At 37.4% G+C, this 12856-nt stretch overlaps 2 protein-coding genes across 2 annotated transcripts in view; one reads left to right on the top strand and one right to left on the bottom strand.

Annotated features, from left to right (window-relative positions):
• Positions 1 to 1964: 1964 nt before the first annotated feature.
• rnf2 (ring finger protein 2) lies at positions 1965 to 7659 on the bottom strand. The gene is made up of 7 exons (XM_027148009.2): positions 7515 to 7659; positions 6522 to 6627; positions 5826 to 5986; positions 4975 to 5190; positions 3866 to 4138; positions 3069 to 3240; positions 1965 to 2964 (listed from the first exon to the last, which is right to left on the bottom strand). The coding sequence occupies exons 2-7, from the start codon at positions 6606 to 6608 to the stop codon at positions 2863 to 2865; spliced, it is 1011 nt and encodes a 336-aa protein (XP_027003810.1). The 5' UTR covers positions 6609 to 6627; positions 7515 to 7659; the 3' UTR covers positions 1965 to 2862.
• Positions 7660 to 11370: 3711 nt separating this feature from the next.
• Positions 11371 to 12856, top strand: part of niban1b (niban apoptosis regulator 1b) — a 24329-nt gene continuing 22843 nt past the window's right edge. The window contains exon 1 of the mRNA XM_027147903.2: positions 11371 to 11527. Within this exon, the coding sequence (XP_027003704.2) occupies positions 11473 to 11527 (55 nt within the window). The 5' untranslated portion in view covers positions 11371 to 11472. The remainder of the gene's footprint in view (positions 11528 to 12856) is intronic.

The raw sequence follows: 12856 nt of genomic DNA, 5'->3' as shown, positions 1-12856 counted from the left end.
TCTGTTTTTTTTTAAGTGATTATTCTGGTTTGATTTTGCTGCATGTCAAATAAACATAAACAAATAACCAGGAAGAATAAATCTGGAAGTTCTGTTATGGCAACCGGACTTCTTTTTTTGTTGGATTCGATTCAATGACTCAGTTTCTAGAGAGAAAAAAACGCACCCGAATGACTGAGAATCTTCACAGACAAAGTTTTCTAGATAGGAGTATAAAGTGTTATACAATATGTATGCACATTCTCATATCCAGATCAGCCACCAGTTCAAGGACTGGACTTTGCTTTGTTGATTTAAATCAGTCATATTTGAGGCTTTGTGTACTTTTTTCATGTTTAAACATCATCAGGTTGTGTTTCTCATCAGTAAGCAACGTCTCCGGTATCGTTTTGATCTCTCGCTTCATGAGATAGTTGTTCTTAAGTAGATTTACACTCGGATGGAGAGGGAACTACTTCAGTCGAGAAGCATCTCTAAATTCAGACATTAGTTAGCATTGTTAATTGTCTGAATGAAAAGTTGGGCTGAGATGAAAATAAAATGTCAACAGCCATAAATAATGCTTTCTTTCATGCTGGATTTGGACCAAATCAGACAGCTGTGGACAGGTTGCTGGCATGAACGAAGAGCAAGTTTGAAATAAAAGCTCATTAGTTGTTCAGCAAATCACTCAGGTGTCTGATATTGATCCTAAATTCTAGAGAAATAAAGATTAATTGATTTATTTATGGTCATATTTTGCACATAAAAGTCCATTCCTGATACTCAAAACATCTGCCCCAGTAACCAAAGTGACTCCTGAGCATTCAATGTTTATGTAAAGCACAATGCACAAATAGGGTGGCACGGTGGCTTAGTGGTTAGCACGTTTGCCTCACAGCTCCAGGGTTTGGGGTTCGATTCCTGCCTCCGCCTTGTGTGTGTGGAGTTTGCATGTTCTCCCCGTGCCTCGGGGGTTTCCTCCGGGAACTCCGGTTTCCTCCCCCCGGTCCAAAGACATGTATGGAAGGTTGATTGGCATCTCTGGAAAATTGTCCGTGGTGTGCGAGTAAATGAGAGTGTGTTCCCTGCAATGGGTTGGCACTCCGTCCAGGGTGTATCCTGCCTTGATACCCGATGACGCCTGAGATAGGCACAGGATTCCTGTGACCCGAGAAGTTCGGATAAGCGGTAGAAAATGAATGAATGAATGAACAATGCACAAATATACTTTTCCATGTGCAGGATCAGATATATTCCCTGCTTCAGAACAGTGTTTAAAGCACAATGTCAGTTCCACAGTTCCACTTTCATGCAGTTTCTGTTTCTGCAGTGTAGAATAACCTCTGTTGTATGTGCAGCTTTTCCAGTCCACACACACAGACACACAAGTTCTGGCTCAGGCCTTGGGCAGCAACTTGCCTGTGTTTGGACCCAGCACACTGTGTTCCTAATAAGCACTCCCAAAATGATTTCTGCTGTTCCAGATCCACCTCTAACACACAGCCAAAATGCAGTTCCCATTAAAGTGGCCAGGAAAAACAACACTGGCTACAAGCAATCGAAAACTTGTCTGCTCCACACTTTTTGTATTTATGAGGTTTCACGGATGTTTCTAGGTCTATTTCTACCTACCATTGAGCGTTATTTGTATTTTACTCTCAGAATTGCATTACCCCTATTTTACCCCTCCCTCTTTCCCTATTACTTCCCCTAAACACACTAACATCTTAAATCTCACATTTCTCTCTTCTTCAGCACAACTCAACCAAAAGGTCTGCTGGTAAATGACTTGTGTATGAGGTCTGGAACAAAGTGAAAATCTATGTTAAAATATTATACATATGATAGATCTATTAGATCTAATAAAGCAAACTTCGGACAGCAAACACGTCTTTAATAACTCGCTTATATTGGACTTCAAGGAATAATAGTGTGAATCATATAAACAAAAGCACATCATTAGTACAAAAGCTCACTGCAGCTCTTGCATACTGTCTTTTATTTTCCAAACAAATGTGGTATACAGATTTCCCCAAAACATCAACATGAACTTATAGTTATGCAAATGGTGTCCAACTAAAAATACTTCATGCTCTAAAAAGTTTGTCATGAATGGTGTTTCTTTTATGATCTCAAAAATCTGCTCCACTACAGATGTGTTGCGAGTCGATGGTTTCTGTGACAGGTTTCCAAGATGCCTTATTCTGAAGTGGTCATATGTACAAGGTGAAAGGTCAATACAGCCAGATGAAAATATACAGTAGTATTATAATGTTTGTGTGTGATGTGGCATGGACTCTGCAGACCAGACTGAGTCGTCATATTAACCTTAACACAGTGGAACAAAAGGCAAATCAGCTTTTGTAAATGCTTATAGAAGAAGAGCGATTGGTCGTTAAAATGCACTTATGATTTCTTAAAGCTTGGGAGACCGCAATGGTTTATACTAAGGTGTAAGGGTATTGCCATCGGCTGCCATGGATGGTTAATTATTTCCCGAAGCCAAGCAATCACTAAGAAATCACATGTTTACATAGTGCTGTGATTGTATTTTTAGATATGAACTTTAGCGAAGGCCGCATCAGACTCCTGTCCGTAACAGAACGCTGCTCATGGGACACTAAACTGACCGTGTCAACTTAAAGGGGAAAAGGAAAAGAGTATCAAATACCAGTATGTCTCCCAACGTCCCCCGTCTCCCCCCCCAAATATCTTTAATCCAATGGGTCTGTTTTCCTACAAAAAGACAGTTAAAAAAAAGCAGCCACAGTTGTTACGGAGCAATGGCTCCACGACTAGAGAAAGATAGAGAGAGAAAAGAGAAGAGAGAACAAAAAGAACATCAATCAGTCCATCCTAGAGCTTCATATCCTGCTGGGTTTATTTGTGCTCCTTAGTCGGGGCAAAGTAGAGCTCCATGGGTTTGTTGACCTTCCAGTATTTCTCACTCACCAGCTCCAGGGAGAAGGAGCCATTGAGGACCTGCAACAGAGAGACATATGAAACGATTGTAGTGGATCAGTTGATATAAATATCCTGCATCACTGTAGTGAGACTGCCCTTGCATATGATGATTATTCACTCACTGTGAACTGGTTGTTGGGTGTAGGTATGTAGATGGTGTACTGTTTCTCGCTGGCAGCCTCCACGTTGATAGGACTGGCCTCTCCGTTCTTGCGCAGTTCCTCCAGAGCGAGTCTAACAGCCAGGTATTTTGAGAGGTGATCGACTGTTGCGTTGCCAGAGGTCTTAATGTACCTAATAATATTCAAAAGCAACTTTATTATAGAAGCTCAAACATATAAAAACAATAGCTTTAATGCACAGTAAATGCCCAACAGTTTTACACTATACAGCCAAAGGTATGTAGACACTTTAACATCACCTCACACATGTGAATGGTGAACATTTTTCCAGATTTGGTCCACCTATTTAGGGAAGACTTTCTACTAGATTTTGGGGCATAACTGTAGAGATTTGTTTTCATTCAGCCGCAAGGTTGTTAATGAGGTCAGACACAGATGTTGGGAGAGAAGGCCCTGGATTTCCAGTTTATTTCAAAGGCATTTTAGCCAAATGTAGTGCTACAGTATACACGGACATTCTATACAATTGTGTGTTTCCAACTTTCTGGCAGCATCTCTCTGTTTTATCTCAAATGTATACAAAGAGCAGGTATTTGACCTGGCCATAGCATCTATACGACTGTTAGAATGGTTCTCATCGTCATAACAGCTACTGTGGTATTCTTCCATTCTTTATGAAGCATAAAGTCGTGTTGACTATATGATATGGAAAATAAAAATAAGAGCTGAAAAAGAACTGAAACAAAAAATAAGTAATAGCTTAAAATAAATAAAACATTTTTTCAGTGTTCAGTTACCTGGTTTGGGCAGCGTCTTCCTTCTCCATAAGAGTAGGATGAGGCCTGAAGACGAGCTCGATTTCACTGGCTCCATCCAGAGCTGTGTCTCCTCCTCCGTTCTCTGTGGTGTTGTCCATGTCCAGACCAGAGTCATCTGAGGTCTTGGTGCGTTTGATGCTTGGTCCTGCCTCCTGGTTACTGTGGACAGAGGCATTACTGCAGTGCGAGCTGTCGCCATTGTCTTCTGCCCCGCTGCCATTCTCGATCTGGTGTTTCTTCCCTCTCTGCAGTCTGGATGGACAGATATTGACAGATCCACCAAAAAATTAGATGATGTCACAGAAACACAGACTTTTATTAGAAAATCCACAATTATGCAAAATGAAACGGCTTTTATCTCTATAGTGTCCAAGTCTGTATTTGGATACTGGAACATGATTGTTTTGTGATGAAATAACACATGCCTCACATTTAATAATAATTGGAATAATCTGATATAAATGAAATCAGGCATCATACAGAACAAAGTCCCAAAACTGATGGTTGCTTGCCAAGCAGTTTCTTATTACTCAGCTGGACTTGATTCGCAATTTCCCGACACTGCTAGCAAAGGAGGCCAGTGGGTGTAATGTGTGAACTTGTACATAGCAAGTGTGTCACAGTGGAATTGATGCCTTGGGTTCGTTTGCTCTTTCTTTAGACGTTATTTAACATCTCACAGCTTTACACTTTGGGGAAAACACTTTGAAAAAGGGTGGGACTAAAAAAAAAGTGAGTACTTATAAATAAATAAAAAGCACATATATAAACCACAAAAACAACAAACATTTATCTTTTTCTGTGGCCGTATTCAGGATTTTGCCCCCTAATTTTTTAGTAGTCCAAGTCTATAACTGCATCACTTCAATCAAACTGCACTAGGATTTGGCTGTAGAACAAAATCACTTGCAGGCTGTTTCACATCTCTTTTGGTACGAAAACTTGCTGTGTTCTCACCTGTGAAAATATACATGTATATGTGAAAGTGCACAAATAGGAGAGGAAATTTCTAGCCTATAAAGTTCAACCAAAACTACCATGTTCCATAATTCATAATACACATATATAAACATAGAGTCTGTAGTGACCTGTTCAGGGCCTGAATCTTGAGGCCTTCCTCGATGCTGTGGCTCAGAGCCTGCTGGTTGTTGTGTTTGCTAATGCGAGCCAGCACTCGTTCCTGGTGCGCCTCGTACTCGTCTCTGCTCGGGTAGATTTTGCTGATCAGGGCATCAAAGTTTGGATCAGGACGAAGCGAGCGCTTTGACACCAGCTTCTTCCTGCATGTCGGACACTCTTTATTCCTGCACAAATGATGGGTTACTCATAATAAGGCTTGCACTAAGTGACACATAAATGTCGGCTGTTAAGGAAATTGGAATCTTTGAAAACTCATTCAGGGCTTCCGATATTCCGGTCAGAAAATACCATACGATACGATTCCATTAACACATGCAAATTAGGTCTTTTCAAGAACTATTGTATTTCCCCCACCCCCTCCCCGACTTACACATATTATGTGGTTCAATCTAATCATTTATATGCTTTTTACAGTCATACTATACTATAAGAACTGCTTCTTTCTGTATCATGCCTGAGTAGATCTTACATTTCAAATAACTATAAGCGCTTACAAAAGTTTCAATTAAGTACAAGACTGTCTACAACACACCCAATTGTCTTTACTGTAAACACTGCTGCGTCTTTGTTTACCCTGACCTATTCCTAGCTGTTGGATATTTTTGTTTGTTTTATTTATGATTTCACAATTGCAGATGATTTAACATGTGCGTTTTACTTAACCATTCCAGTCTACAGCACCGAGTGAAAGAAACACATATACATTTACATGTGCAGGGGTAGGTGTGGTGGCAGAGACAACTATATAGAGTGCTGTTTATGCTTTAATGTGTTGTTTAGGAAACAGTGCATGACTGACCCGGATCTGAGCGCTGTGATGATGCAGTCTGCGCAGAAGCGGTGCAGGCACTCCTTGGTGGTCATGGTGTTCTTCAGCATGTCCAGACAGATGGGGCACATCAGCTCACTGTGTAGACTCCGAGGGGACACAGCAATCTCCAGACCATCTGTAATGGCCTCCTGATCGAAGGACAGCATCCACAGAGATTAACACCAGGAGTCTAATTTAATGACTGAGTTATGGGTGCAGTAATAACTACTGTACTGTTAGTTGTATTGCTCATCATCAGATTATTCCAATTTTGGTAATAATTAGATTTTTATTGCTGCTCTTTGTAGCACCCAAACCAGTGTGTGTGTGTGTGTGTGTGTGTGTGTGTGTGTGTGTGTGTGTGTGTGTGTATATATATATATATATATATATATATATATATATATATATACACACATATACATATACATACACACACATACAAAATAATTAGCTTATCTTGTTATATAAATGTTATATTCCACAGAAACAGAAAACAAGGTCCTAAGATTTTTACTGTGACAAATCCCCAACCTTTATGTGCAAACTTTTTTTTTTTTTTTTTTAAAGTAAATCATGCTCAATGAAACAGCAGTACGGGATAAGACTAGTACTAAAGTGTTACACATGTGTAATATGTTATTAGCCAATATCATATAATGTTTTGCCACCCTGACCACTCACCTGTGGAGTTCTCTGTAACTCATAGAGGCTGAGCTCCCAGGTCTTGCTCAGGGGTTGAACCCCGTTAGTCTGCACTGTCTGAGTCATCGTTGTAGATTAGAATTGTCTATGATAGTGTGAGCAGAAGGGAAACGAATTAAAACACTGATTCATGTTTACCTTGGTATGATTCGTAGTCATATCCCTAGATCACGATCAGCCATAAGAAGCAGACATATAACATAACAACTCTTCCAACAATCCTAGGCTGAAACCTATAATGACATTCATTCTCAATACCTGTCAAATCCTTATAGTACCTGCAGTATTTACCACGTAATAGTAAAAGTTCAGATTATTTCATGGAACCTTTTCACTTCAGTTTTATTTACATGTTAGAGAACTAACTGGCTCAATGAATGTAGTAAAATAACAAATGATCATGTTAATAACAGTGTAGTCAATCAGGCCAGTGTTTCCCCACAATCTGCCCCTTATTCCTCATTTAAATGATTTCCAACACTCTGTCTAATCTCATATAACATCAGATCTGGTTTAATCAGATGTAATAAAGCAGAAAACTATAATGTCCATCACATTACTGAGGGAAACACAGAAAAGGGCTAAAGCTAATAGCTAAAGGACCTCAACTCTTTGTGCTAGCGACGACGTAGGAAGGTCTAACAACAAACCAGACAAACTCGAGCAATAAACGTGTGCATTAGACCATGAACTAATTGCAAACTTGTACAAACGTTACATATTATAGTGAATATATAGTTTTGTCTCGCGCTGTCAAGAAAAATCGCAGCCTAGGAACGACGGCGACGAACCAACTGGCTAATGCAGCTAAGGATGTAGCTTTAATTAGCAACATAAACATGATTCTGTAGGCTAGATTACATCGTTATCGTACAGTAAATAGGCTAACCAGTTGGCTGTTTACAACGGACTCTTTATAACCATTTGAAAACGTGTAAATATATCGCAAATAGAGTTTGTTTACACACTTACCCTTTTCTGTTGTGGATACTCTCCCCTTCGACACTGCGCGTTATGAAAATCTCAATATGGCGGATTTTATGACTACCCCGAAAAGGGTTGTGGGAAATGTAGGACTGCTAGTGTAGCGACAACGAGACAAGAGCTAAAAACTACACGTTCTGATCCGGATTTTCTGTCGATTTATGTGATTAGACCGTAGATACATTTATTATTCAAATAGACAGATAAGATACATCAGAATTAGAATTAAAATCAGGTTTATTGGCCAAGTGTGTTGATGTTGACACACACAAGGAATTCGGTTCCAGCTGTTTGTGACTCTCAAAAGTACAGACATAAATAACACTATACTATACAAGACAATACAGACATAAATAACACTAAACTATACAAGACAATACAGACATAAATAACACTATACTATACAAGACAATACAGACATAAATAACACTATACTATACAAGACAATACAGACATAAATAACACTATACTATACAAGATGATACAGACATAAATAACACTATACTATACAAGACAATACAGACATAAATAACACTATACTATACAAGACAATACAGACATAAATAACACTATACAAGACAATACAGACATAAATAACACTATACTATACAAGATGATACAGACATAAATAACAATATACTATACAAGACAATACAGACATAACACTATACTATACAAGACAATACAGACATAAATAACACTATACTATACAAGACAACACAGACATAAATAACACTATACTATACAAGACAATACAGACATAAATAACACTATACTATAAAAGACAATACAGACATAAATAACACTATACTATACAAGACAATACAGACATAAATAACACTATACTATAAAAGACAACACAGACATAAATAACACTATACTATACAAGACAATACAGACATAAATAACACTATACTATACAAGACAATACAGACATAACACTATACTATACAAGACAATACAGACATAAATAACACTATACTATACAAGACAACACAGACATAAATAACAATATACTATACAAGACAATACAGACATAACACTATACTATACAAGACAATACAGACATAAATAACACTATACTATACAAGACAACACAGACATAAATAACACTATACTATACAAGACAATACAGACATAAATAACACTATACTATAAAAGACAATACAGACATAAATAACACTATACTATACAAGATGATACAGACATCAATAACACTATACTATACAAGACAATACAGACATCAATAACACTATACTATACTATACAAGACAATACAGACATAAATAACACTATACTATACAAGACAATACAGACATCAATAACACTATACTATACAAGACAATACAGACATCAATAACACTATACTATACAAGACAATATAGACATCAATAACACATACTATACGAGACAATACAGACATCAATAACACCATACTATACAAGACAAGACAATACACACATAAATAACACTATACTATAAAAGACAATACAGACATAAATAACACTATACTATACAAGATGATACAGACATCAATAACACTATACTATACAAGACAATACAGACATCAATAACACTATACTATACAAGACAATATAGACATCAATAACACGTACTATACGAGACAATACAGACATCAATAACACCATACTATACAAGACAAGACAATACACACATAAATAACACTATACTATAAAAGACAATACAGACATAAATAACACTATACTATACAAGATGATACAGATATCAATAACACTATACTATACAAGACAATACAGACATCAATAACACTATTCTATACAAGACAATACAGACATCAATAACACTATTCTATACAAGACAATACAGACATCAATAACACGTACTATACGAGACAATACGGACATCAATAACACCATACTATACAAGACAAGACAATACACACATAAATAACACTATACTATACAAGACAATACAGACATCAATAACACTATTCTATACAAGACAAGACAATACAGACATAAATAACACTATTCTATACAAGACGATACAGACATCAATAACACTATACTATACAAGACAATACAGACATAAATAACACTATACTATACAAGGCAATACAGACATCAATAACACTATTCTATACAAGACAATACAGACATCAATAACACGTACTATACGAGACAATACAGACATCAATAACACCATACTATACAAGACAATACAGACATAAATAACACTATACTATACAAGACAATACAGACTATACGAGACAATACAGATGTGCTACAATATAGACAGTATGAGTATTAAATATGAATACAGAATATATGAAAAATCAGTTACGTACATAAAGTGTGAGAAGTACAAATAAAAATATTGTGCTTTTTGTGCTACTGCGTGTGTAACATGATGGTTCTGATAATGCAGTACTTACAGATATTTACATTTCCAGCATTTGGCAGACGACCCTTATCCAGAGCAACTTACGTTATTTACCCATGGGCCCAACAGTCGCATCTTAGTGGACTTGGGATCGAACTCACAACCTTACAATTGGCAGCCCAAGACATTTACATTTACGTTTACAGCATTTGGCAGACGCACTATTCAGAGTGACGTACGTAAGTGCATAAATCTTTATTATTGGGCACATTAATGCTGGTTCAATGGGTTACATACTTAAGATACCATGAATTTAAAACATCGTTCAAAGTTACAATGAAAAAGTTTCAAATGTTTTTTTGATAAATGCAAAAGATAAGGAAAGAAGTTCTAGTTGAAATGTTTCCTGAATAAGTAGGTCTTCAACCACTGTTTGAAAAGACCTTAACCACTAGGCTTCCACATGCCCCAGATATGAAGCCAAAGATATGATGCAGGGAAAATAATTATGGTGAGTTGTTAATCAGGGTGATTGTCTGGTGCATGGGGAAAGAAACTGTTCCTGTATCCGGCAGTTTTGGTAAAGTTCTGTAGCGCCTGAGAGAAGGGAGGAGCTGAAAGAGGTTGTGTCTAGGGTGTGAAGATTCAGAAGTGATTTTTCCTGGTACAAGTCCTGGGAGTGGGCAGGGAAGCACCAATTTTTTTTTGCTGTTTTTACCGTGCGTTGCAGTCTGTTCCTGTCCTGTTTAGTTGCTGCACCAAACCAGATGGTGATGGATGTACAGTATGTGCACAGGACAGATTCAATGACTGGCAGACTTTGCTTTCATTTATTGACTTAGAAAGAACATCCTCTGCTGGGCATTTCTGATAATGGAGTTTATGTGGCACTCCAATTTCAGGTCTGGGGACACGGTAATGCCAAGAAACTTGAAGGTCTCCACAGATGAAAGGGCTGTTATATATTGTGAGGGGGAGTAGTGTTAAGGGGTCTTTCCTAAAGTCCACTCTCATCGCCAGTTTTGAGGGTGTTTAGCGCTAGACTGTTCTGACTGCACCATAGCACCAGGCGCTTCACCTCCTGCTGGTACAGTATGCAGACTCATCACCATCCTGGATGAGACAGATGAGCGTAGTATCATCTGCAAATTTCAGGAGTTTAACAGTCGGGTCACTTGAAGTGCAGTCAGTGTAGAGGGAGAATAGCAGTGGGCTCAGGACACATCCCTACATAGACTGATAATTCTCCTACTACTGCTACTATTACATTTTGTCCTATTTGGTATATAGTACAAAATTATTTACGGCAATTAACTAATAAAATCCAGTGTTTCTATAATGTAGGGTCACTGCTGAAAATGGTGAACAGGCGGCGCTACAGTTTGAAAAATGTATAAAGTTTCAGAGAAGGGACTGAACATAGCTAACAAAGCTCCAGGGAATCGATTCGTTTAAAAGAATCACTTATGAAGATCCGACTCGTCTGCGATTCACGCGTCAGCCCTAGTAGTTTCTCTTGACAGTAAAGACGTGCGGAATTTGAGAAACTGAGTTAACGGACACAGAGAAAGCGTTGTGCACCATGGGAGCTTCTTCCTCCAGTCTTTTAGACGAAAGTAAATGTAACTACATCAGAGGTAAGAAGTGTTTTTAGACATATCTTAAAGTCTATGTAATTGATTCATTAAATGATTCATTGTAGCCACTGTTACTTTTATTTTCTGCCTTACGTTGTGTAGAGTAACTGTGTCGTTTGGGTTGTTTTGCTTTTCTCTGCATTCTCTCTATCTTAAAATGTATTCTTCTTTTTTCTTTTCTTTTTTTTTTTGTGTGGCTTTTTTATCATCTTGATCAGACTTCTAGGCAGGATATCTATGAGGTTTTGATGTATGTAGAGTGCAGTATGTCCAGGATGTGGATACTGTAGGTTAATAACAATGTTCTTAGTATAAAAGCAATAAAAAATGTGTCGGTCAGCTAAGTTTGACTTCTTTCCTTTCAGTTTAGTTAATATTAGGACTCCCTGTACTGCTTGACGGCATGGTAAAATATCATCACAATATTAGATATGTTTGAATATTTAGTTTTTACTAACAAAACCTTCACAAGATATTAAATAATTTAACGAAGAATGTTTAAACAGTTGGAACAAAAATAGATTCATTCACAATTTGTTCATTTCCAGTTGCTTCTTTTTCCTGGTCAGAGTTGTGGGGAATTATCCAGGAAATACTGAACAAGAGGCAAAAAAACCCACACTGATCAGGACACAGGGCTCCACACACACACACACACACACACACACACACACACACACACACACACACACACACACACACACACACACACACACACATTTACACATTTGTTGACACCAATAAGCAATTTAACATAGCCTAGACATCTTCTGGCATGTTTTTGGAAGTGTGTGGGAACTGGAGAATCCAGACACAGGAAGAACATGCACAGAAACTCAGGATCATAAGACAAGATGAGATAAGATAAGACAAGATGATATAAGACAAGATAAGAAAAGATAAGATTAGAAAAGATAAGATATTAATCCCAAATGATTTTTTGCCAGGACCTCTTCAAATAACAAGAGAAATAAATATAATTAAAGTATATATATTGTATATATATACAAAATGTATACAAACGTACAAAGGTGCTAGGGAACTAGAACATACTGCACATACTATGATGTTGCACACAATGGGATATTGTACATGGTATTGTATTAATGTACATATTGTAATTAATGTGAAATTGGGATTCAGAGGTTCTCAAACTTTTTGTAGTCAGGGATTGATACATTTCAGAAACAAAAGACAGGACAGATTGAGTTTATGAACATGATCTAACTGATCTAACTAGTCAAATATTATGGTCATTATTTAAATGTGTACAATAAAGTTGTGACTAATGGACCCATTAAAAGAAAGAAAATGATCCCCTGGCTATGA

This window comes from Tachysurus fulvidraco, chromosome 11 (genome assembly GCF_022655615.1).
Source record: "Tachysurus fulvidraco isolate hzauxx_2018 chromosome 11, HZAU_PFXX_2.0, whole genome shotgun sequence".
NCBI lineage: Eukaryota > Metazoa > Chordata > Actinopteri > Siluriformes > Bagridae > Tachysurus > Tachysurus fulvidraco.
This window is presented reverse-complemented; position numbering and strand designations above follow the sequence as displayed.

What these genes read in the sequence shown, in the direction of transcription:
- rnf2 (XM_027148009.2), bottom strand. Translation starts at nt 6,608, where the DNA reads ATGACTCAGACAGTGCAGACTAACGGGGTTCAACCCCTGAGCAAGACC. An exon ending in ATCACAGCGCTCAGATCCGG is followed by an intron (nt 5,191 to 5,825) that starts GTCAGTCATGCA and finishes TCATTTGTGCAG; the next exon opens with GAATAAAGAGTGTCCGACAT. An exon ending in CACCCAACAACCAGTTCACA is followed by an intron (nt 2,965 to 3,068) that starts GTGAGTGAATAA and finishes TCTCTGTTGCAG; the next exon opens with GTCCTCAATGGCTCCTTCTC.